The sequence below is a fragment of the Sarcophilus harrisii genome, chromosome 1 (assembly GCF_902635505.1).
Source record: "Sarcophilus harrisii chromosome 1, mSarHar1.11, whole genome shotgun sequence".
Taxonomy (NCBI): Eukaryota; Metazoa; Chordata; class Mammalia; order Dasyuromorphia; family Dasyuridae; genus Sarcophilus; species Sarcophilus harrisii.
Window position 1 is genome coordinate 491,407,382 of NC_045426.1, and position 26,376 is coordinate 491,433,757.

At 35.9% G+C, this 26,376-nt stretch overlaps 1 protein-coding gene across 4 annotated transcripts in view; it reads left to right on the forward strand.

The window, feature by feature from the left end:
- ANKRD29 (ankyrin repeat domain 29) overlaps positions 1 to 26,376 on the forward strand; it is a 54,646-nt gene that overhangs the window by 23,163 nt on the left and 5,107 nt on the right. For all 4 annotated transcript variants that reach the window (XM_031946526.1, XM_023496195.2, XM_031946527.1 and 1 more), the window contains exons 3-9: positions 3,551 to 3,649; positions 7,996 to 8,094; positions 10,799 to 10,897; positions 15,646 to 15,744; positions 19,424 to 19,522; positions 23,778 to 23,873; positions 26,048 to 26,146. In XM_031946526.1, the coding sequence (XP_031802386.1) occupies positions 3,551 to 3,649; positions 7,996 to 8,094; positions 10,799 to 10,897; positions 15,646 to 15,744; positions 19,424 to 19,522; positions 23,778 to 23,873; positions 26,048 to 26,146 (690 nt within the window). The remainder of the gene's footprint in view (positions 1 to 3,550; positions 3,650 to 7,995; positions 8,095 to 10,798; positions 10,898 to 15,645; positions 15,745 to 19,423; positions 19,523 to 23,777; positions 23,874 to 26,047; positions 26,147 to 26,376) is intronic.

Sequence of the window (26,376 nt, forward strand, 5' to 3'; positions counted from 1 at the left end):
GACAACTAAGTGACTGATACAGGAGAGGGAAATGAGGCAAAAGAGACACCAGACATAGAGTCAGAAAGAACTAAGTTCAAATCTGGATTTAGATACTAGATTGTGAGGCTAGCAAGTCATTTAATCCTGTTTGCCCCAGTTTCTTGTCTAGAAAATGAGCTGATGAAGAAAATGGAAAATAACTGCATTATCCTTGTCAAGAAAACCCTAAATAGGGTTAAGAAGAGTCAGAAAACAAGGGAGGTGGAGGGTGATGTATGATAGACAATAAGAAGGCCAGTTTGGCTTGACTCTAGCGTGCATGAAAGAAAATAATGTGTAATAGGTTGGGACCAGACTGTGAAAAGCTTTAAATGCCAGGCAAGTTTATAGTTGCTCCTAGAGATAACAGGAAGCTACTGGAGCGTATTAGGTAGATGGATGACATGGCTAGAGCTGCACTTTAGGAAAATCAGTCATCAGTAGGATGTATGGGAGTAGAGAAACCTGAAGCAAAGAGATCAATTAAGAAATTGCTGGGATAATCCATGCAAAAAATGATTAGATTCTATACTAGGACAGTATCTGCATAAGTACAAAGAAGGGTATAGATGCAAGCAACGTTATTGAAATAGAACTGACAAGATTAGACAAGAGACACACATATATAGAAAAAGACAGACAGGACAGAGACACAAAGAGGGAGACAGAGACAGAAATTGAGAAAAGATCGTATTGAGGAAGAGAGGATGAACAACATGTCAAATGTTTTAGAGGAGTCAAAAGAAATCAGAATTGAGAAAAGGTCATTTAATTTGGCAAATAAAAAATTGTTGGGGATTTTGGAGAGAGCAAGTCCACTTAAGGTCAGAAATAAGACTGCCAAAGTTTAAGAAGTGAATGAGAAGAAAAGTAGTGCAGACAGCTAGAGTGTTGACCCTTTTATTTGAAGTCAGTTTGGTTGAGAAAGAAAGGAGATATAGGACAATATCTTGAAATGTCCTGGTCAACTCTTGAGCTTCTGTGATTATATCCAAAAGAATATTTTCCGCTGAGTTTATATAAGCATATTAAATTGTATAGTATGCAAACTAAGAGCCAACTAGATTTTTTTAAAAACTAGAACTAATGGGAAAAGGAAAAAAAGGGATTGAGTTACAGAACAATATAATAAATGCTGGTCACAGATATAACTTCTAGACTTTGTTATATGAGCCTAAATCTATTAGAGAAGAAAATTATGGCAATTTAATAGATTTTGACTATTAACAGGATCTTCAGTCATAGCTCATAAACTGACAGCTACTCCTTAATTAATTTCTTCTGCCTCTTCTTTTATTTCTTGCTTTTTATACACCCTTCTCAATCTTTTACCCTTAATTGAGCACAATATGGAACTAAAGAGCATGTGTATATAGAATACATATCTATATAAACACATGTACATAATATATGTGCATACAATATACATCTATATGAACTCATGTACATATTGTATTCATGTATATATATATATATGTGTGTGTTAATAGTTATATACATAAATCACAACTTGTTTTTTTTGTGTTCTCTTTCTTTAGGATGCTATATTAGGTGACAATTGATTAATCTGATAAACTGCTCATATGTAAATTAATATTCATTTAATATATTGCCCTTCCCAACAAGTACCTTTTAATGGGTGTTTTATATATATAGCATATATGTATATTTGATAAATATCTTATAGATGTAAATGGTTCATTGTTGAATAATGTAAAAATATTAAACTGCTCATGAATAAATTGATAACAATGGGTTAATATATTGCTCTTCTCAACAAGTACACATATATTAATATATACATATGTTGATATACACATATATTGATAGGTAATATCTTATATATGTAAATATTTCATTCTCTACTGATCAATGTTAAAAAAAAAAAAAAGTATTCCCTGTTCCAAATCGGAAAATAATTATAACATTTTATTTTTGCTAAAAAAAAATCCTAAATTATTTTACTTTCTATTTATCTGAAATCTGAGGTAGATTTCTCCCCCTATGCTACTCCAATCACAATAATGGTCTTTGATTTAAAAAAAAAAAAACTGTCACCCCTAATACAAGCTCTGTACAAGGTACAGAGCTGTATTGGCTAAATTCTAAAAAATTATTAGCTCCCCTTCACTTTAAAAAGAAACTATCTCTGACTGATTCTTACTCTTCTCATCTTCACCCAGGATAATGAGAAAGAGAACTGAGCTGAATAGTGAGAAAATCAGGCTAAGATCCTAGCCCAGGTTCCTCAATGACACTTGAGGAATAGGATGGCTTGAGGCAAGAAATACTGCTGCAACTCTGACTGGAAAGCCTTGATAAACACTTTCTAATTGCCATGGACAGCAAAAAAGTTATCACTGGCACTCTGCAGACAAAAGCAGAGAAATAAAAGAATAATTATAGAAAACCAACACTTCCCCTACTGTCCCTCCAAACTGGTTCTGGATTTAAATAATACAAGGATTCTTTAAAAATCAGTTCTGGCCTACTGCCTACCCTCTACCACAACTAGAATAGAAAGGACCCTTTACTTCCACTCCTAGAAATCTGACAGACTTCACGAATAGCTGAGCATGACGGATTAGGAAGCACTGCTCCAATGCCTAAAGAAAACATCAGAAGAAAAATGACACTATAAAAGGCTTTTTTCATTGGAATTCTATGTATCAGCTGGTATTAATTTGAATTGTGCATGCTTCAAGTCAAAGTTTATAAAAGCTCGTCTGCCTTTGTTTACAATAACAATCCCAGTAAAATGGCTAGTTCCCCCCCCCCCAATTTTTTATCTGACTCAAGCTGGAGTGTTTTGTTTTGTTTTGTTTTGTTTTCTAGAAGTGTTTTATGGTCATAATTTCATATTCTCAAGTCATGAAACAGATGAAATAAAAACGCACTTTTTAGAGCATTTAACTCAGCCTCTTAATTTTAAAAATGAGGAAAATGAGTCTTGGAATGGCCAATGACTTCCTCAGATTCACCCAACTAGTTGACAGGAGAACCAAGATTTAAATTTAGTCTAAAGCCTCTCAGACAATATTCCTCTCTACCATCCTGCCTCTCATCCAACCTGGATGATTAAGATACTAAAGATTTCTGATCCTGAAAATCTAATGAGCCTTATTTGATAACTTCTTTGGGTTAATAATAGTGTTTTGGAGCAAGATTCTCAAATCAAATGAGGTCACCACATCACAGCTGCTCCCTGTGAATAACTATATCTGCTTAGATTGGATTTCTGGCCATGGAAAAGTGAGCTTTTAAATTCCAAATTCCAATTTTGATATGAGAGTAAGCATTTCACTTCATATTTGCATTCTTTCCCCTTTCACTTCCCCTTCCACTGTACATTAAAAACTTGACATTAAAACTTTATGTCCTCTGTCTTTATAAATGTCTGCCATTGCAGTTTAACCACCATGGCTGCTTAGCAGGGACACTAACATCTTGGTAGCCTTTTTTTCCATGAGATTTCAGTCATTGATAAGACAGATGGTCTAATACGCTAATTTGTTTCTCCTCCTTCCAGCATGGTACCACTCTCCTCATGGTTGCTTCCTATGCTGGCCACATAGACTGTGTGAGAGAACTGGTTCTCCAAGGAGCAGATATCAACCTTCAGAGAGAGGTGGGTAAGATCAATAAAAGAGAAGAAAATAGAGGCAGAACTAAGCAGGATGTTTAGAACTGGAGATACCAAGCAAATAGAACAAGACCCATAGAAATAGCTTTTCCTAAGGGGCATTAAGTCCAGAATTAAGGAATTTGTTGTGCTGAGCATAAAGTCTAGGGAGTCAATCATAACACATCGATTTATCAACAAAAAAACTTTCTAGACTACTTCATTAGCTGATATCCTGGCCTTCTATATCTCAGCACTTGAGGCAATTAAGACAGCAGCCACATTCCTGACATAGGCATACTTTCCTTGAAAGGTAATATGATAAAAATATGTAGGATGTGAAGAAAAAAAAAATTTCTTTAGTTTTTTAGAGTTTTTTAAAAAACTTTAATTTTAAAGAAACAAATTAATAGTTAACCTCCCAATGGGGCTTCATAATCAGTTCATCAGAAACATCTTAATCTATTAGCCCAAATGAACCTCGAAGATTGTTCCATACAAGTTATATAATAAATAGCCCACGAGCAGCTAGATGGTGCAGTGGATAGAGTGCCAGGCCTGGAGTCAGGAAGACTCATTTTCTCAAATTCAAATGTAGAAGGTCACTTTAATCCTGTTTATCTCAATTCCTTCGAGTATAAAATGAGCTGGAGAAGGAAAGATATTTCAGTATCTTTGCCAAGAAAATCCCAAATGAGGTCACAAAAAGTTGAATGTGACTAAAATAAATGAGCAACAACAAATGAATGTTGAATAGAAAAATGACCTTGTATGCCTTTTCCACCTTTGTTCTATGACAACTCCAGGGAGTAGATCTTAAGTGAAGAAATCTTTGTCAGTTGATTCAATTTTTCAAGAATCTGGAAGGATCAGAAAGGCAAAACATTTCATAGTTATCTTGGGGATTCAAGTTCCCACTTCTTTAGAGGGTTCAGGATTAAACCAGGTCACCTTACAAAGGCTCATGGTAGTCCTAGAAACTTTTCAAAAATAAGACCTCAGGGCAGCTGGGTAGTACAGTGAATAGAGCACCAGTCCTGAAGTCAGCAGGATCTGAGTTTAAATCTGGCCTCAGACTCTATTTAACACTTCCTAGCTGTGTGACCCTGGGCAAGTCACTTAACTCCAATTGACTCAAAAAAACCCAAAAAAACAAAAAATCAAGATCTCTGGGACAAACTTCAGATTGGTTCTCCATGACCCAGACTTACATCTCTCATGCTAGTAAAGCACAAGAGAATACTCTTTATCCTAATATTCATTCCTCATTCCAGAATTGACACCCCTTTCTCCACAGTGGAGCAAGTTATAACTTATATTGGCACAATGATCAATTGCTTCAAGAGTCTTGAAAGTATAATCCAGTGTTTGAAAAATCTTCAGGTCTTCTCCAGGTTATCCCTTTATCTTTTCTATGTAGCAATGATTCAGAACATTATCAATATGACCCTCAAAGAATTAGAAATATAGACAGCCATCACATTCAATTGGTCTAATTCATGATAGACCTAAAAGAAATGGTCCTCTCAGAAATGAGACTAGGACTATTTTAGTGTTCACAACTGGAGACAATATAGAAAGACTGTAGTAAGAGATCATATTTATATTATTATACATGATATATAATTATTATATTATTATAGAAAGTCCAAATTATTCTATTATTACCACTAATTCTACCATAATCATTGAGACATGACAACAATGCTGGCTTATTGTTTGAAATGGGAAGAGGAAAGGTTTCATTTCCCAAAATTATTTTCCTAAATGATACTCACATTCAAAATGACAAAAATTTACCCTAATATATTTTGTCTCCTGGATTTATAGTCCTTACTCATTTTAGTTTTTTAAGAAACAGACTTTGAACAATAAAAAAGAACATGAGCCAGACCTACTTACTCACAAAGTGTATCCTGAGAGGTATTTCCAACAAGCCTTGGAATTGTTTAACAATAATTCAAAAGAACTTAAGAAGGAGGGTGGGGAAAGAGAAAACTGTGTTTGATTTCCAGCCATCATGTTTCCCTGTGGTTTACTGCTTAGTTGTTGGTTTAGTTCTTATTGTTCAATTAAAATCCTTAGAGTGGTTAAAAACAAAAACAAAAACACTTTGTGCTTTGAGTGTGTACCCCCGTTGACCCTTATGGAGCTGTCCAAAATATACCTATTCAGGGGCTCAATGTGGTTTAATGCCAACACTGAATTCTTCAGGAATCCAAATTAATGCATGGTATAGTCTGAATCTAGTGGGCTGCCAGAGCCAAGGGAGGTTCTTTCCCTGACCTAATTTAATGTTTGGTGAGTATTGTCACTGAAGTGATTTGCTATCTTATTATAGTCAAATTTTTGTCTTGTACCAACCTTAATATTTTGTAACACTGGATCATATATTTGTTTTGCTACACAAGTTGCTGTCATCTCTTTATCTGGTGGGCTGTCTAGACAGACAACCTGGTATGGATACCAAACTAAAAGCTAATGGCCCTAAGGGAGTCATTGTTTATTGAGAATTTGCAAAAATCTTGGCTGATGGCTAGAGTACAGATAGAGGAGCTAAATAAAAGTAATGGCATGAAGCCCTTTATTTCAGTAAGAGCAATGAGTGCAATTAGTAGTGTCTTGTCCCATAGTCTCTAAAGTGGGGGCTGCCTTTTTTTTTCCCCTATATATTACCTTATAAGCATATTTCAGAATTGAACATTTGTTCAGACATGAAGTAATTGTGATTATGGTTATTAATATATCAAGAACATGATTCTTAAAATATAGATTAATTAATAAAATTATAATATATATATAATATAATATAATTAATAAAATATAGATTAATATAATCTTAATGTATACAACTTAATCCTTTCCAATTCAATAACAAATGTTGATTAAGTGTTAGCCATGAGAAAGGAACTGTATTAAGCACAAGTGATTCTCAAACATGTCCAAAATAAGATACGCCCATCTTCCTCCATTGCATATCCATTAAGACAGTAAGAATCATGCCATTCCAACCACTGATTCATATCCTAAGTTTATGGGATTCATTTCTCTCTATTGTTGGAGATATTACAAGATCTCAGGAAACAATAATAAGATGGACCCAATGTCTTTCTACAGGTAGAAAGGAAGATGTCTCCTTCATTTTAAATAGGTAGAAAGGAGAAAAGGGCAATGTGGGATAGCAGGATGCCTGGTCCTGAAATCAGAGAACCTAGGTTTATAAATCTACCTCTGAAGCTTTCTACATCTTAGGACCTTAGACAAGAAATTCAACTTACTCCCCTCCTGTCAATTTCTTCATTTGTAAAATGAAGAAATGGTCCCTTCTGACTTAATCTGATTTGTATAGAGTCATTCCTGTCCCAGGGACCAAATGGTATGATCTAGGAATGTGACGTAGCTTTTACATAGGAAACATTTTGTCCAGAAAAGTTCTATTGCTGTGTTCCCTATCTTTTCATTATATCTTTCCCCCATAAAAGCCAGATTTCTTCTTCTACATTGATAATTAATGTCTAAAGCATGGTGAGACACTGTCCATTTGGATTATTTCCTTATACTTTTAAAGAGATATAGAAGAGCATAAAGAAGTTTTTTCTTCTTGGTCTCTGAGAGTGTTGTTTGCTTTCCCAAAGCTCAAGTAGCAAAATTTAAGCATATTTGCATTGGACTATCTGACATGTAGGGAAGGGGGTGAGGGGAAGGAGGGGAAAACAGGTTTTACAAAGGTCAGTGTTGAAAAATTACCCATGCATGTGTTTTAGAAATAAAAAGCTATAATAAAAAAATTAAAATTAAAAAAATTAAGCATATTTATATAATAAAAAATATTTATTAGATGCATGTTTATGAGTTGGATGGCATTTGTATTTATATGCAAAGATTTTGCTGTTACTCTTCATACCAAAAAAAAAAATTTTAATAAAAATAAAAAAAACCTTTTTTTTAAAAGTCTGACAAAGGTGGATTATAAGAGATGAAATGGTAGTATATTTGAGCATGCTGTGGGCAGTATGGAATTCAAAAATGGGTTTCTCTGGGATTTTACCTGTGTAAAATAAGATGAATCCTGATTCTTACAAATATAGCCTTTTTCTCATTTTTATCACTGACTACCTGAATTCTTCACTATTAATTATATCATTAATGGAACAGAACTTTAATTCCCAAACTCCAAAAGAAGGATAGAATGCCTTCCCTACTTAGCCTATCTAGTGATCCAAAGAACATCTCTACCTCCAAATATGATCTCAACCTTGATTCAGAAATTTATCATTCCAAGCTCTTTTTTTAATTACCCAAAATGGAACAAAATGCCTACTTTTAAACCAGCTTTTCTCTCTTCCTCCCAGTCAGGTACAACTGCTCTCTTCTTTGCTGCACAACAAGGCCACAATGATGTGGTGAGATTTCTCTTTGAATTTGGAGCTTCCACTGAATTTAGAACTAAAGTAAGAAAACTTTTTTGGCTTTCCTATCTTATAAGCATATTTCAGAATTAGCACAACCAAGTGGCCCAGACCTTGGAATTAGGAGGACCTCAGTTCAAACCTGATCTCAAATATTTCATACCTGTATGAGACTAAGCAAGTCATTTAAACCTGATGAAAGGAAGAAAAAAAAGGAAGGAAGGAAGGAGGGAAGGAAGGAAGGAAGGAAGGAAGGAAGGAAGGAAAGAAGGAAGGAAGGAAGGAAGGAAGAAAGAAAGAAAGAAAGAAAGAAAGAAAGAAAGAAAGAAAGAAAGAAAGAAAGAAAGAGAGAGAGAGAGAGAGAGAGAGAGAGAGAGAGAGAGAAAGAAAAGAAAAGAAGAAAGAAAGAAAGAAAGATGGGAGGAGAGAAAGAGAGAGAGAGAGAGGAAGGAAGGAAGGAAGGGAGGGAGGAAGAGAGGAAGAGAAGGGAAGGAGGGAGGGAAGGAGGGAAGAAAGAAGGAGAAAAGGAGGGAGAGGAAGAGAAAAGAAAAGAGAAAAGAAAAAATGAAAAGAAGGGAAAAGAATATTTCAAAAACCCATGCCTTGTGATCTAAAATATGATTGTGGTTTTTCCCCCTTAAAATTTTTTTAAGGTAGACGTTTCAAAGCTGCTTCTCTGGGAGAGAAGTATAACATATAAACCCTTGGAATTATAGTAAAAAGACCCAGAAAACCTGGATTCAAGTCCTTTCTGTCTTACCCAGTTACTAACTAAATCTTAGACAAGACCCTTTAATCTCTCTGGCTCAAACATCTTCCAAAAGTCAGTGAAATAGTTGGACCAGATAATTTCCAAAGGCTCCTAGGCTCTAAAGTCAATAGTTTAGTCCTAATCACAGAAAATCAATTCAAATCATAATGATGATGATGATGATAGCAATAGCTAACATTTCCATAGCACTTATGACAGGTCAGTGACAATGTTAAGCATTTTATAAATATTATCTCATTTGATACCCCCAACAACTCTATGAAAGAGATGCTATTTTAATCCCCATTTTGCCATTGAGGAAACTGAAGCAAGCAGAAGCTACCCATGGTCACAAGCTAGTAAGTGTCTGAGGCCAAATTTTAATTTGTCTTCATTTATTAAATGCTTAATATGTACCCTTATTAAGTGCTAAGAATGCAAAGGCAAAAAACACAACTGTAAAAAACAATCCTTGCCTTCAGAGATTTTATATTCTAGTGGTGGAAAAACAGTATGTTCACAGGTAAGTCAATATACATAAAATATGTACTAAGTCAATGTAAAGAAATTTGTATTTTATGAATATATGTGAGAGAGCAGTTACTATGGGTTTCACATCTTGGAAAATTATGTCTATAACTCATAATGTTTCTCTTTTGTGTTGTATTTTATTTTAAAGGGTTGGTATGTGGATGGCAAGTGTATAACTTTCTGATTATATCTACATTTTTCCCCTTTAGTTTACTTCCAATTCTCGGACTAGATGATCAAAAACTTAATGTGATCTTTGAGAAATAACTTCAATGAGGCTATTTCTGAGGCGTGACATTTCTGTCACATGATAAGTGACAGGTTCCTTTAAGAGCCAGTGTCTTAATACATAGAATATAGTCACCAATGATACTTAAGAAAGGGGCTGTGACCATACATATGCTTTAATCACTTTCCTTTGTCCCAAGGAAAGCAAGAACAAGTCAAAATTGAATCAAGAATTAATCAAAATAAAGTAAAAAAAAAAATGTGTTTAAAGACACAATTTGGGGGGATGAAATGTTATTATTGAATTAGGAAAACAGAATTGGACAAACATGGGAGTTTCACAATTGTGTCAGTTTATATCTGATTTGATTATAAAGAGAAATTCTTAGAAATTGTCTGCAATTGGAGTACTTGTCCAGGGAAAAACCTTGGAAACTACTGAGTTTTCCCCATTGCTAAGCATTTTTTAATCTTTGGATAACAAGTCAGTTTTTCTTTTCTTCCATCTCACGATGTCTAACCCTAGGAGCAGCTAGATGGCACAATGGATAGAATACTAGCCCCAGAGTCAAGAGGACCTGAGTTTAAATACAACTTCAGATATGTACTATTTGTGTGACTCTGAGCTAGTCACTTAAACCTGGTTATCTCTCTCCAGCTCCCTCCTCCCCCCCCCAAAAAAAAAAGTCTAACCCTAGCTAGAGATGTGATTTTTGTTTCTTTTACAAAATCTGTTGCAAACCCAGGATGTTCTCCTTCACTCCCAGGTAGGCACAAGCACGTATGTGAAGGTCAACACACCAAATGCAGCTGATAATGAACAGTAAATACCCAACAATCCTAGAAGTTCCTTCTCTAAAACCCAGGACTCTGCCTCTTAACTAAAGAAAATTTGGCATAAATAGTGAGCGTCTGTGCACTCCCTGTTGGCTAGCAAGTTCAAGCAATGTAATCATGCACTAGTTGATGGCAAAATCCATCAATCACCAGTTTGCATGGAGCATGGAACACATGTTGATACCGAGTTACCAGTCACTTGTTTTTTCACCAAATCAATCCAAGATGTTCATGAAAATCTATTGCAGAAAGAGGAATTGAAAAGAATAGATGGCATAAAGGAGTGGAAGTGTTTTTGGGGGGGAATTATTTTCTACACTTCTTGAGCATGTGGAAAATATATCTTGCAAAAGTTTGTGCCCATGATCTCTAATGCATTTACCTTCTTCTTGTCTGTAGGATGGCGGCACTGCATTGTTGGCAGCTAGTCAGTATGGTCACATGCGGGTGGTAGAGACTTTATTGAAGTATGGAGCCAACATTCATGACCAACTTTATGTGAGTTTGTTCCCAGTGGACATTAAATGTGAAGTTTTCAGTTCCCTTGCCACACATGATCTCAGCATTATATCAACTGCCAGCAATTGTCTCTTGAAAAGCAAAATACATACACACAAGACCCAAATCTGCTTTTTTTTATTTTAATTAATTTTAATTATTTTAATTAGCTATAAGTTTTTAGACTGGATATAGAGTCAGGAGATGAGATATAATTGAATTAGACATAATTTTTGCTACAAGGAAATAATACTAATCTTGGTTCTATGATATTGAACTTATTTACACATATGTCATTTCATTTATGCATAAAATGGCAGATCCTACAATCCCACAGGCAATATATCTTCATTTCATGACAACCCACCCAACACGGCATATGGAACTGATGAAGAATGAAATTGAATGTTTTCTTTACATGTTTGTAACATGGGACAGTTCTTTTCAACAAACAACTACTCTGTCCAAGACCCTGCAGTGAGGACCCAGAGATGGAAAGTTAAAAAAAATTAAAAATTAAAAAATCCTTAGAACTTAATCCAAAGAATTTAATACCTAAGAGACAAGAAGAGAAGCCAAACTGCTTTATGGGAGAGCAATAGAGTCAGAGGAAGGAGATGTAGCTGAGGCAAAGTCAGATCCCAAAGTAGTCTTTGAAATGCATCTGCTACTAGGATTGATAGCTTACTGTCAGTTACAATTAGCATATTACCCAAGGGCTCTTCTCATTGATTAATCATAGTAGCAGCCTACAGGGTACATTATAAATATGAATCCATTTTGTGTAACAAGAGAAAATTAATAATTTAATTATAGTAGTTAGGAAAATATTTCTCCAGCCACAACAAATATTTATGTGGCCATATAATTTTAAAATTAAATTTAAAATGTTTAAATTAAAATATTTAATAATAATTATATATTATAATAACTATAATATATTATATATGATTTTATATAATATATAATAACTATATTATAATAATATGTTATTGTTATAATTTAATAATAAGTTAAATTTTAAAATAAGTCAAAGTATATTTTTAAAATGAAGTATTTTTTAAAAGTTAAAATTTCCCACAATCACAATGCAATAAAGTGATTTATCCAGGGGAACGAGTGGAAATATTTAAACTAACCTTCAAATCCTGGTTTCAGCTATTTATGCCATGGATGTTATGTTATCCTGCAAGTAGACGTCTTATCTTTATATTTAGATCTTTTATATATATGGAAAACATACTCATTAAATATTCATATTTCATTTGATAACTTCTACTTGTACTTTAGAATACCTTAAAATGACAGGTCAATACATATCCATTCTGTAACATTATCCCCCCCTCATATACCCCCATATATACCTGTCGTAATTTTATGAACACTTCATGAATGCAGATGAATGACTAAGGCAATGAATGAGGACCTGGAGATTTTAATGACTGCAGCTCTATTTAATGGGAGACATTATAAGGCAGAGGTCATGTGTGCTGCTTCTGCCCTCTCTTGGGCAAGGCCTATAAATCATTATTTTGGCATTAGTGCCACATTAAAAATAATAGTAATTCTCGCTTATTTAATACTTAAGGTTTTTCAGAGCATTTTATATACATTTTCTTATCTGGTTCTCATTATATATATATATATATATATATATATATATATATATATAGATGCATTTCTGTATATAAAGAAAAATATTTATCACATATATTTTGTTGTTGCTGTTATTGAGTTATTTCAGTCATCTATGACTCTTTGTGACCCCTTTGAGATTTTTTTGGCAAAGGTACTGAACACGTTTGCCATTTCCTTCCCCAGCCCGTTTTACCCATGAGGAACTGAAGCAAACAGAGTTAAGTGACTTGACCAAGGTCACCTAGCCAGTAAGTGACTGAAGCTGGATTTTAACCCAGGAAGATGAGTCTTCCTGATTCCAAGCCCTGTGTTCTATCCACTGCTCCATTCTGGGTGCCACGTGAGGGATGTGTGTGTGTATGTGAGACATCACCTATTATTAGAGAAAGAAAGAGCTTTGGGAGCTAGTCCCGTTCTGTGACACTCTCACTATAACTCACACTTCTCATTCCCACAGTGCTTCCTGCATCTTATCTCCCTGCATCTTCTCAATAGCCCATAAGATAGTTAGGATTTGAGATGACTCAGGCCCAATAGTGAATCAGGACCATCATATTTTCCATTCCCTTTATGGCCCTGCCCCTCCTATGACCCTTGGCCAGATAATCTAGTAAAAGCGTCCAAAATAGTTAAAGTGTAGAGAAAGAAAGGTCACAGAGACCCTAGAATTTCTGTGAACTGAAAAGCCCTGCATAGTATAAAACAAGGGGTATGGAAAGCAGTTCTTAGAGCATTGTCAGAGAATTAGCAGCTGTTGGTGACATGGCGAGCCCTAATAGAAAAAGCACAAATCAGCATCTGCAGTTTTTGCTCCCATGTGAAGCACCTGTTTTCTAAAAAAATCCGTACAATTACTTAATTAATTTTTTAAATTCCATGTTGAGTGTTGCCCAACTCACCTGACAGTCTTTGGAAACACAATAATACTCTCTGCATGAGGCACCTAGCTGAGACTTGCAAAGGAGAGTGCTTGGGATTTATTCGTGTACACTAGTGGCTACTTTCCTAACCTGAGGCATGATCATTAGCCAGATTGGCCTGTCTTTTCCACCAAGGTATGCTAAGGTTTTCCACTGTGGTCTAAAAATAACAAAGCATACTCCCATCAAATGTGACTGGAGAATAAGAAAATAAAGTACCTGCAATCTAGTAAATTATGTTGTCCATTAAATTTATAACACAGTATTTCACCAGCCTTGTTCAGGGATTTTAAAAAATGCCCCAAAGCTATATACACCCAATTACAAATGATAATGAAATGGAAATAGAAACAAGCACATGTTCTGTTTTTGCTTAATTGAGTTCATAGGTGGTTGCTGTCTGTGGGATGGACATGCTCCATTCAGGAGGGACATCAAAAATATCTTAGAGAGCAATTATTTCAGAGTGATTATGTTTCACCCTTTTGCACTAGGGGTAGGAAGACAAATGGAAAAAATAATCTAGTTAGAAAAAAATCTTGCTCTATTCATTAAAAATCATAAAAAATATATTTATGATCATATTTAGCCATAGCATTCTACAAAAGACTGAAAATCTCTCCACCTTCAACCCTTGAATTTTTATTAATAATTTTATTTTATTAAGAAGTAAGATCAGCTAAGTGACAGTGGATAGAGCTCTGCTCAATCTGTAGTGAGGAAGACCTGAGTTAGAATATGGCCTCAGACACTATCTGTGTGACCTCAGCATATCCCTTAACCCTGTTTGCCTCAGTTTCCTCATCTGTAAAATGAGTTGGAGAAGGAAATGGCAGACAGTCCAGTATCTCTGCCAAGAAAACCCCAAATGGGGTCCCTAAATGTCAGATATGGATGAACAACAAGAGTAAGGGTCTAAGAGATAGAAATGACAGGACTGCTGAGTTGCATGAAATGTTTTCTTCACATTCATCACAGTTTAGTCCCAAGAAGCATCATGTTAGAGTGAAGAAAGAATTGACCTCAGAACCATACTTCTGACTCATGCTGATTATGTGACCCTAGACAAGTGATTTAATCTCCAAGCACGCCAGGTGACTTCCTAAGAAAAAAGATATCACAACTCCAGCAGACTCATGATGGAACAAACTACCCCCCTTCAGACAGAGACATGGTGGACTCAGTGTGGACTGGGGAATGGATCAGGTTGGACTTTTCCTCCTCAAGGTGGACAATGTGACCACTTGTTTTGCTTGACTATGCTTTTATAATGGTTTTGTTTTTTCTTGCTTCCTCAGTGGGGGGAAGGGAGAAAGAGGTAGATAGGAGAGAGTATAGACCTGAAAAGAAAATAGATTTTAAAAGACTGAGGAGATAAAGAAAAAGCAAAAAGAGAAAAAGGAGGAGGAAGAGGAGGGAGAGGAAGAGGAGGAGGAGGAGAATCTCAATGGAAGAGAAGGGTGTAGAGATTGACTAAAGAGTTTCTTCCTGGTATATGAAATGATCAGGAGGATGACTTCAGAGAGACTGGAGAGACTAACATGCACTGATGCTAAGTAAAATGAGCAGAATCAAGAGATCATTGTACATGGCACAACAAGATGATACGATGATCAGGATGTGGCTTTTCTCAACAAAAGACGATTCAAGCCAGTTCCAATGGTCTTGTGATGGAGAGAGACATCTGAATCCAGAAACAGGACTGTGGGAACCGAGTATGGATCACAACATAGTATTTTCACTTCTTTTGTTGTTGTTGTTTGTTTGCATTTTATTTTCTTTCTCATTTTTCTTCCTTTTTGATCAGATTTTTCTTGTGCAGCATGATTGTATAAATATGTATGCCTATATTGGATCTACATATATTTTACCATGTTTAACATACATTAGATTACTTGCGATCTAAGGGAGAGGGTGGGGGGAAGGGGAGGAAAATTGGAACACAAGGTTTTGCAAGGGTCAATGCTGAAAAATTATCCTTGCATATGTTTTGAAAATAAAAAACTTCAATAAAAAAAGAGTTTCTCCCTATGGTCCCTACATATATTTTTCCCAAAGGTCCTATTTTAAACCTGAAAAAAAAAACTTTAAAATTCTGCTAATTTTGCATATTTTTTTCCAAATCAAGTTTGTTTTAAAACACATCTGAACGGCAGGGAATTTTTTTTTTTTCCATTTGGTGTTTCTCAGGATGGAGCCACTGCACTCTTCCTCGCAGCCCAAGGAGGTTACTTGGATGTGATTCGATTATTGTTATCTTCAGGAGCAAAAGTCAACCAACCAAGGCAGGTAATGTTCCTTCCTAGTTTTTGAATTGGCCACATTTATTCAGCAGAATTATAACGAAGCCCAGAACAGAGCTGGGGGACTACATGCCTAAGATAGCTAGTCAGCCTTCTGTCTTTAAGTTCAAGTTAATGATTGATTCTGTCTTTGCTTGTCCTGTTTGCTTTGTGTTGACTGTGTGCCCTCTGAAATCCAGCTAACTTTACAATTCAATATTTTAAAATAGCTCAGGTATTTGGTGTCTGAAGGTGGAGTGCACACTCTGTCACCTCCTGTTCAAATAAACAGAGGCTGCTCTGAGGTAATGTTAGCCCATGGACCTGAATAAACACAGGCTGATTCAGGTGGCCTTAACCCAGCCCAACCCTTCAGCTAAAAGACAACCCTTTCACTGACTCAAGAGCTTGTTTTAAGGTCTTAAAGCTCATTTGGCTTTCTGTGCCAGGGATCTTTGCATATGAAAAGGGGGAACAAATATGATTTGTTAAAATCATTGTTAAATGATTAAGTTTTTAAAAAGAAAGAAAAGAGGAGGAGGAGGAAAAGGAGGAGGAAGAGGAAGAGGAGGAGAAGGAGGAGGAGGAGGAGGAGGAGGAGGAGGAGGGGGAGTTGGGAATGTAAAAAAGAGAAAAGATCAATAGATTTTGAGTCAGAGGATAACCCAGGTTTAAATCCCAGCTCTGCTACTATCCTTGACCTCAAGGAACTCGTTTAATTTTGTTAGATCCCAGTTTCTTCATCTGAACAATGAGGGAGGTTGAACTAGAATGTAGTTCTCATTTATTTGACACAGAGATACCAAGTACCCAACCTGCAGGCTTCAAGCTTCCCACAATACTCCTAAATGAAGCCTTAACTAGGTTGAAATGTAATTGAGGAATGTTTGACAATACAAATAAAAACACAATACAGTATACATCGTATTAATTGTGTTTTTCTAAGCCAATAGGCAAACCTGAGGAATCTCTTTCTGAGTTTGACACAACTAGTTAAGATGATTTTAAGGTCTCTTCTGGCTCTAAATCCCTATGTTCTTGTGAAATAAATAGCATTTGAACACCTAGGATGGAAAGTGGTAGCTTAAAGAAGAGATTTACTACATCATGTAGATTAATACAACTTGGCTTTTTGACAGTGTTCCTGGACTGGTAGAGGAAGAAAATGTTGCATCTAGATTTCAAAAAGTTATTTGTCAGTTTCTCATGCTATGATCAGGGATAAGATGAAGTTAGATAGGATAATTGTATAATTATTTGGACTCAGAACTGATTGGACAATCCTACCCAATGTTGAATAATAGGTCACTGTGAAAAATATGTCTAGTGTCCCACTTGAAGTCTTCATCATTGGCCTTCCTCTGGTCAATATTTGTTAATCAATGACTTAAATCAGGAGACTAATATCATACTTATTTGCTGTTGTCACAAAGTCCAAAAAGATGAGCAATTTATTGGACAACAGATTTAGAATTCAGAATGTTCTCAAAAAGTTGAACTAATGGGCCTAAGCTTGGAGGGAAGTCCCTAAGGAGGGAATTTAAAAGCCATAAACATGAAGTTGTTTTAAGTCCAAGGATGGGAAGTTCATTTATGACTGGGAGGATGAGGAAAGTCTTTGGGGAGTAGATGGCCTTTTATCTGGGTCCTGAAAAATGGATAGGATATTGTGGGTACAGTAGTATTGATATTGGAGGCAAAGAGAACAACATGTTTAAAGAAAAGGAGATAGCAAATCTTACAATCTATATCAGGCACTGAAGAGCGTCAGGTAAGATATCGGAAAATGGCAGTCAGCAATATTTGATGCAGCAATAGCCCTTAAAAAACAACATTTGCAAATAGTTAAAAGGGCAACTAGGGGGTGGCGGGGAGAGAGTTCCAGGCCTGAGGTCAGGAGATCTCATCTTCCTGAATTTAAATCCAGATACTCACTGGGTGACTCTGGGCAAATCACTTCATCCTGTTTGTCTCAGTTTCCTCATCTGTAAGATGAACTGGAGAAGGAATTGACAAAACCACTCGAGAATCTTTTCTAAGAAAATCCCAAATGGAGTCACAAAGAGTTGGTCACAACTGAAATGACTGAACAACAACTGATAAGAATGAGGGAGGAGAAATAGAGGAGAGACAGAGAGAAGAGAGAGGGAAACAGAGAAAGAGAGACAGGGAGAGAAGGAAAGACACAAAGAGACAGAAAGAAAGAGAGGAGGGAGAGGCAGATAGAAAGAGAGGAGAGACCAAGAGAGGGGGAAAGAGAGAGAGGAGGGAGGGAAGGAAGGAGGGAAGAGAGAGAGAGAGAGAGAGAGAGAGAGAGAGAGAGAGAGAGAGAGAAAGAGAGAAGGTGAGAGAGAGAGAGAGAGAGAGACAGACAGACAGAAGAGAGAAAAGGAGAGAGACAGATGGACAGAGACAGACAGAGATAGAGAGATTGAGACAGAGACAAAAAGACAAGAGAGAGGAGTGAGGACTTCTTAGGACTGTGAAAAACTTTGCCTCAGCCAGAGTTTGCTTTGTCCCTCTAGCATAGTAACAGGGCAAATATCCATGTTATCTAAGTAACTCTCTCTGAGTTAAATGAAAATGTTTTACCAAGTCATGTCTATCACAAAAACCAGCCCCTGGCACCCTCTGCTGGAGAGAGAGACTTTTAAGACATAATAAGAGGCACATTCCATTACACAAATGACAAACCTGGTTTATCTATGAAAAAGAAGACTCCGTCCTCATATTCTAGAATTGGGAGAGTGAGAAGGTAGGAAACATTTCTCTATTCTATGAAAACTCAGACTATGGTAGAGTTTCCATAGGCAAATTATACAGATTAAATAAATCACGTGGTCAAATGGAAAGAACCCTGGCTTTAGGATTAGACCTGAGAAAATTAGCTTCAATTTTCTTATCTGAATAGTGAGAAGACTGACAGATAACCTCTGAGATCCCCTTTGCTGTAGACCTATAATCCCATGACCTAAGCAGATCTATAGTAAAGTCAAGTCGAGACAACAAGCATCTATTAAGCAATTATTACATGTCAAGTGCTATGCTAAGCTCAGGAAATACAAATATGAACAGAAATAAAGTCTCTTGCCCTAAAAGAGTTCATATTCTATTTTTTATTGTAGCTTTTTATTTTCAAAACATATGCAAGCGTATTGGTCAACCTGCCATCTGGAAGAGGGAGTGGGGAGAAGGAGGAGAAAAGTTGGAACAAAAGGTTTGGCAGTTGTCAATGTTGTAAAATTACCCATGCATATATCTTGTAAATAAAAAGCTATAATAAAAAAAATAAAAATTCTGATACCAAAAAAAACCTCATTATGAAAAAAATATATATATGCAAGGATAAATTTTCAACACTGACCTTTGCAAAAAGAGTTCATATTCTAAAAGGAGAAGACAACAAATTAAAAAAAAAAGGAAGTTGAAGGAGGGGGAAGGGTAGGAAAGTTAGAAGAGGAGGGAATGTGGTAGAGAAACTCCAAGAGTCATCATCGTTCAGGTCAAGATACCTCTTGATTCGACTATTTGAGATTTGAACTCCTTGGTGGTTTATGGATTAAACTATGGAGTACCTTGTTGGTGCCTTCTATCCTCAGAAGTTTAAATGACTCTGATGTCCCTTGAAGCCAAGAGCCAGAGCATGTAATGTATTGCTACAAACTTATACATTTTTTTCCCTAAAGGATGGGACAGCTCCATTGTGGATAGCATCTCAGATGGGACACAGTGAGGTAGTAAGAGTGATGTTGCTTCGAGGAGCAGATCGGGATGCTACCAGGAATGTAAGTAATGTTTCTTATCTCAAGATACAAATAATTCTGTCTCTAAATATAGGATAAACCATTTTTAAAAATTCATTTTGAACTTAAATATATAAAAACAAAAAACATTTCAGTGTACATAGCACAGCATAAAAAGACATGTTTTGTTTTGAATAGTGAAATAAACCTCAGAATATTGGAAAACCATCCTTTAAAATATTTTTCCTCATTTCTTATGTAACAATAACTCATTTGACATTTAACTCCTACCTCAGATTCCTAAAACTCACCTCTCTTCTTTAATATCACAAGTTGGTAATTTCTTGGCAAATGAACAAGACAATTTATTTATTTCTGTGTCCTTTGTGACATCTGGGTGGAACTAGATTTAAGTTGTTTATGTACTTGATATAATTTTTAAGAAACACAATGAAGTAAATAATCCTTGGTTTATGCCTTTATGTAGTGCATTGAATAGATAATAGACAAGAAACATATGGGTCCATAAAGCAAAATTCAGCCTTAAGCAAATTCATGCCAACAAGCATATCTGTCTTACATTTTGTCTTTAACATTCAAGCTAGCTGTGTCAGCACTAATGAGTTTGAGGGTTCTCCATTAGGAAAACCCAAAATACTCCTAGGCACTAGCAATAGGGTAAATTTATTGCTTCGCTATGCAAGGTAATTCAGGCATTCAGCATCTACCCAGAATATACTGGAAGAAGTCCTTGATAGTGGTCCTTTTTAGTATAATCATTCAAAGCCTGTTTTTATGGGGCTATTCTGGGCCCTGAAGAGCTGGATGAAGAGGAAATAGCTAGGAAGACATAAGTCTCAGTCTCAGAGGAATCCATCCTTCTCTTTTGCTGAAAGTTTCTATACCCTTCAGGAGATTAGGATGAAAAAAGACCATTAATGACATAAATAGAAGTTTTATTGACATCTTCTCCCTCAAAGTAACATTATGAACACACTTTAAGGAGAAATCTAAATCATAAAATCTTATCTATAAGAGCTAGTTGCAGGAACCCAGAATGAATGGTACATGCTTGCTGCACTGAGATGATTACAAAATTTATACATCCAATCCTAATCTCCTGACTTCAGTCCCACATCACCAACTGCCTGCTGGACATTTCCATCTCAATATCCATTGGCACCTCAAACTCAACATATCCAAAGCAGAATTCATTATCTTTCCCCTTAAACCCATAATCTCCTAAATGTTCTATTTCTGTTGGGAAGACCACCAGTCACCAAGGGTAAAGAATTGGAGGAAAATAAGATTTCTTCCTCTCCTTCATCCCACCATAGCTGATAAGTTATCATAATATCCATAACATCTTTCACATTCATTCCTTTTCTCCACTGTTATATCTGCCATCTTAATTCAGTCCCTCACTGCCTGTCTGTATTAAAGCAATCTCCTTTGGTCTCCTTGTTTCTAGATCATCCCCTTTCCAATCTCACAATAATCCTTTTCTTTTTTAAAGCTTTTTATTTTCAACACACATGCACAATTTTTAATATTCACCCTTACAAAACCTTGTGCTCCAAATTTTCTTCTCCCTCCCCTCCCCTAGATGGTAAGTAATCCAATATTACTATTATTATCCAACCTTGCTCAATTCTTATAAACATATTTCCACATTTATAATGCTGCACAAGAAAAATCAGATCAAAAAGGGAAAAAAATGAGAAAGAAAATAAATACAAGCAAACAACAACAATAAAGTAAAAATACTATGCTGTGATCCACACTCAGACCCGACAGTTCTCTCTCTGGGTGCCGATGGCTCTTTCTGTCACAAGATCATTAGAACTGGCCTGAATCATCTCATTGTTAAAATGAGCCATGTCCATCAGAATTAATCATTGTATAATCTTCTTGTTGCTATGTATAATGGTCTTCTGGTCCTGCTCATTTCACTCAGCATCAGTTCATGTAAGTCTCCCCAGGCCTCTCTGTGTTCATCCTGCTGGTCATTTCTTACAGAACGATAATATTCCATAACATTCATATACCATAACTTATTCAGCCATTCTCCAATTAAAGGGCATCCACTCAGTTTGCAGTTTTTGGTCACTACAAAAAGGGTTGCTACAAACACTTTTGCACATATGGGTCCCTTTCCCTCCTTTAAGATCTCTTTGGGATATAATCCCCATAGTAACTGTTGGATCTAAGGGTATGCACAGTTTGATAACTTTTTGAGCATATTTCCTAATTACTCTCCAGAATGGCTGGATCCGTTCACAACTCCACCAACAATGCATCAGTGTCCCAGTTTTCCCACATCCCCTCCAACATTCGTCCTTATCTTTTCCTGTCAGTTTACCAATCTGAGAGGTGTGAAGTGGTACCTCCGAATTGTCTTCATTTCCATTTCTCTGAAAAATAGTGATATCGAGCATTTTTTCATATGATTAGAAATAATTTTAATTTTTTTATCTGAAAATTGTCTATTCATATATTTTGACCATTTATTAACAAATAATCTTTCTAAAAAGTACAAGCATAATCAAAAATCTCCAGTGGCTCCTACTTGTCTCTATCATAAAATACAAAGTTCTCAGTTGGGTATTTAGAGCTTTCCATAGTCTAAGGACTAGCCTATATACATACATACATACACACATATGTACATATATACTATAGCATTTATTCCCTTTTATGCGTACCACATTCCAGCCAATCTGGATGACAGATGTCCCTGAACGTGCCATTCCATCTCTGAGCTGCCTGCCTTTAGATAGATGATGCCCCATGCCTGGAATGCACTCCCACCTCTTGAATTTCTATTTTCCTGCAAGATCTAACTCAGTGCTATCCCTGGCCCAACTGTTCCTTCTGAAATTCTTTATCTGTGTTTCACTCCAGAGCAGGGAATGTTCTTTACCTTTCCTTATATCCCCAGTGTTCAGCACAGTATCTAGCACATAGTAGGTGCTTAATAAATGTTTATTACAGACTGACTTTCCCCTATCAAAGGCTCTGACAGAAAAATTAGAGGTGGCTTTCTCATATCTAGGTGCGCCTCAGGTGGTGATTTGGGGTCAGTCTTCCCAAGGTCTTCACTATCAGCATCTAGTAATTGTTCTTTCAGATCAGGTCACTAGATGGCACTCAAAGGTTACTCTTGCCGTAAGTAAAAATTCATTTTTCTGCTTTTCTACAGCTCTTTTCTAAGGATGTGATTTAACCATATCATAATTCATAATAACTTGACTTGTAGTCAGTATCATTTAAATTGAGATTCTAATCTATTTCTCAATTTCAGTGATCTGAAAAGATTATTCTCTACATCAATCAATCAATATTTGTTAAGCACCTACTATGTGCCAGACATTGTGCTAAGTACTGAAGTTACAAAAAGAATGAAAAGACAGTCCTTTTCTTTCTGTGGAGCTTCCTGGAGAGATATGTGCAAACAAATATATACAAAACTCTAATACAGAGAAAAGAAACCTAAAAGTTCCACCTTTAAAACTTTCTACAGATTGGCAATCAGCTGCTATGGTGGATATCAGAAATCTCAATTGTCGTCAACCCACCTTTCTTCACCTGGTGTTTCCCAGACTACAGGAGTGGGAGATCACCCCTCTAGGTATTCTGGTCCCCAAAGTAAGGGGAAAAGGTTATTCTCTGTCTCAGGTTATCACATCTATTTCCCACTGTCACAGTGGGCTTGTAAAGACTTTCCCTTGCTACTTTTTTGAGTAAAGTAATTGCACTTATTTAGTCTATATCAAATTGCTTGTCGTCTTAGGGAAGAGGAGGTTAAGGGAGAGAGGGAAAAAATTTGTAACATAAAGGTTTGCAAAAATGAATGTTGAAAGCTATCTTTGCATGTATTGGAAAAATAAAATACTATTTTAAAAAAGAAAGACAATTTAGCCAAGTACATAATAAAAAAGAATACCATAGACTCAAATGTGTTTCAGAGTTAGTACTAAATTCAACAGGGTTCATTCAACATTGCTAAGTGACTAATTGGAAATTTTCCAAAGGTACGGTCCTTCCTTCAAAGAGTATGATGTAGGAATCTATTTGGTTCTCCTATAGTTTTGTCAGCATTTAATGTGCTTAATCATGGCTATTATTGGAAAATTGTCTAGTATCAACATTTTAAGTCTACACAACTTGCATACCAAAAATCATTCCCTGATAACTAACATACTCCTTGCATATTCTGTATTCTCCAATCATCCAGCTATAAATTAATCCACTCCTCTCATAATCAACCCTTGTCTGCTTCTCTCCCTCCCTTAAGGATGGTACCACAGCATTATTGAAAGCTGCCAATAAAGGGTACAATGATGTCATTGAGGAACTCCTGAAGTTCTCTCCCACTCTTGGCCTTCTAAAGGTAAGATCTGAAAAAAGGAAATTAAGTCATCTGCAATGAAAGGAGATTAAAATGGAAGAAATTTTAGTTTTGGAAGCTTTGGGTATAACTATATTTTGGTAGATTTTTTTTTTTCCCTCCCTAGCAAACACAAATATCTTTCAGGACTTGGGCAAACATAAAGATAGCAGAATCATAAAGAAGAAAAAGTATATTTAGAATAATTGCACATGTTAACTTATATTGGATTGCTTGCTCTCTTGGGGAGGGGAAGGGGAGAGGAAAGGGAAAAAATTTTGGAACACAAGAGTTTGCAAAGGTGAATGTTAAAAACTATATTTACATATATTTTGGGGAAAAAATAAAAAACCATTAAGAAGAAGAGAGAGAAGGGGAAGGGGGAAAAGTTGACCAGGGAGTTCTAATACCCATGTTTTCCAGAAAACAACAAAGCAACCTCCCAAATCCGCCAAAAGACATAACTCAAATTATTTAGAAATTAAATGTTTTCATTAAGAAGTTGCTAATTGTGTGCTGATAATCCCATTTTCTTATGAATCTTCTCCAGAAAGGTAGATCTAGTCTTATAAACATGTTCTCCTCCATCCTTTTCATCATCTAAAGTAAAAAAAAAAAGGCATTATCTTTGGTTGTCCTCCGATGTAAAAATTGGTATACAAAACAATAAAACAGCTAGATGGGGCAGTTAGCCTTGGAGTCAGGAAGACCAGTTCAAATCCCACCTCAGACATTTACTCTGTGTGATGCTGGACAAGTCACTTAACCTCTCTCAATCTCCATTTCCTCAAGTGCAAAATGGGGTATCACCCTCAAGGGTTTTTTTTGAGGATCAAATAAGATAATATTTAGAAAGTGTTTTTCAAATCTTTATAAATGCTGGTGGCTATTATAACATGGTAGCTAGGTGGCACACTGGATAGAGCTTGGAATCAGGAAGATTCATTTTTGTGAGTTCAGATCCAGCCTCAGGAACTTACTAGTTGTGTGAGCCTGAGCAAGTCACTTAATCCCCATTTGCCTCAATTTTCTCATCTGCAAAATGAACTGAAGAAGGAAATAGTAAACTTTCCTTTGCCAAGAAAACTCCAAAAAAGAGTCATGAAGAGTCAGACACAATTGAAATGACTCAATAACATGCTATTATTATTGTTGCTATTATTTAAATTTTGTCCCTCTGAATGAGCCATGCTAGATGTTAACAATTTCATTAAAGACTAAAACATTTCTTTTTTTTTTTTCTTTTCACTTTTTTCCTTTTTTTAAAGTTTTTTTTTTTTAATTTATTTTTCAAAACATATGCATGGACAATTCTTCAACATTAGTCCTTGCAAAACTTTGTGTTCCAATTTTCCCCCTTCCCTCACTTCCTCCCCCAGATGGCAAGTAGTCCAATATATGTTAAAGATGGTAAAACTATATGTTAAATCCAATATATGCATGTATTTTATATAATTATCTTGCCACATAAGAAAAAACAAATCAAACCAGAAAAAAAATGAGAACAAACAATATGCAAGCAAACAACAACAAAAAGAATGAAAATGCTATATTGTGGGCCCCACTCAGTTCCCACAGTCCTCTTTGTGGTTGTAGATGGCTCTCTTCAGCACAAGATCACTGGAACTGGCATCAGTCATCTCATTGTGGGAAAGTCACATTCATCAGAATTGAGCATCCTATAATTTTGTTGTTGCTGTAAGACAAAAACATTTCACTTGGAAGTTTTTTTTTAAATTATCATACACTTCCCTTGTTTTCTTAAAGCATATTAAATACAATGAAATATTGATGGCTTGATATTAAAAATTATAAATACCATTTAAGAAATTGTATCATATTTTCCTCAGGGGCAACTAAGGTATGAAGGGCTATTTCCCACTAACCCAAATGTCCCCAGACGCCTGGGCTTTTTCAGTTATTGTGTCTACTTCTCATAAGTTTTCTATCTCTGCCTTTGCTGTCAATCTATAATCATTTACTAAACAGTTCCCATGTATAAGGCAAGAAAGTTGATTTTAGGCATTAGGAAGGCTTTGAAAAGAAGAGGGGAAGAAATCTAGGGAAAATAAGGCAATCTTCTTCTTTAAGCTCTGTGTTTATAATCAATGGTTAAACTATCTGCTTGATTTTCTCCCTTCTATGGTTGCTACTAACACCACAAATTTTTCTCCTAGAATGGAACAACAGCTCTCCATGCTGCAGTGCTCAGCGGTAATATCAGAGCAGTCGCTTTGCTCCTGGAAGCAGGAGCAGACCCTGCCCTGAGAAATAAGGTAAACCATTTTACTGTCTTTAATTCCTTAAGTGGCTGAGCAGAAGCTCACATTGAATAGAAACCATCCACCCACATATAATTTTCATCTTGCATTGGCTTCTGAGCTCTTGGGGTAATCTGGAAGATTCATCTCAGGTTGGATTTGAACTCTTAAAGATAAATCTTCCTAATTTCAACAAGGTATTCTATCCACTGAGCCATCCAACTAACTGCCTACAGTCATATAAT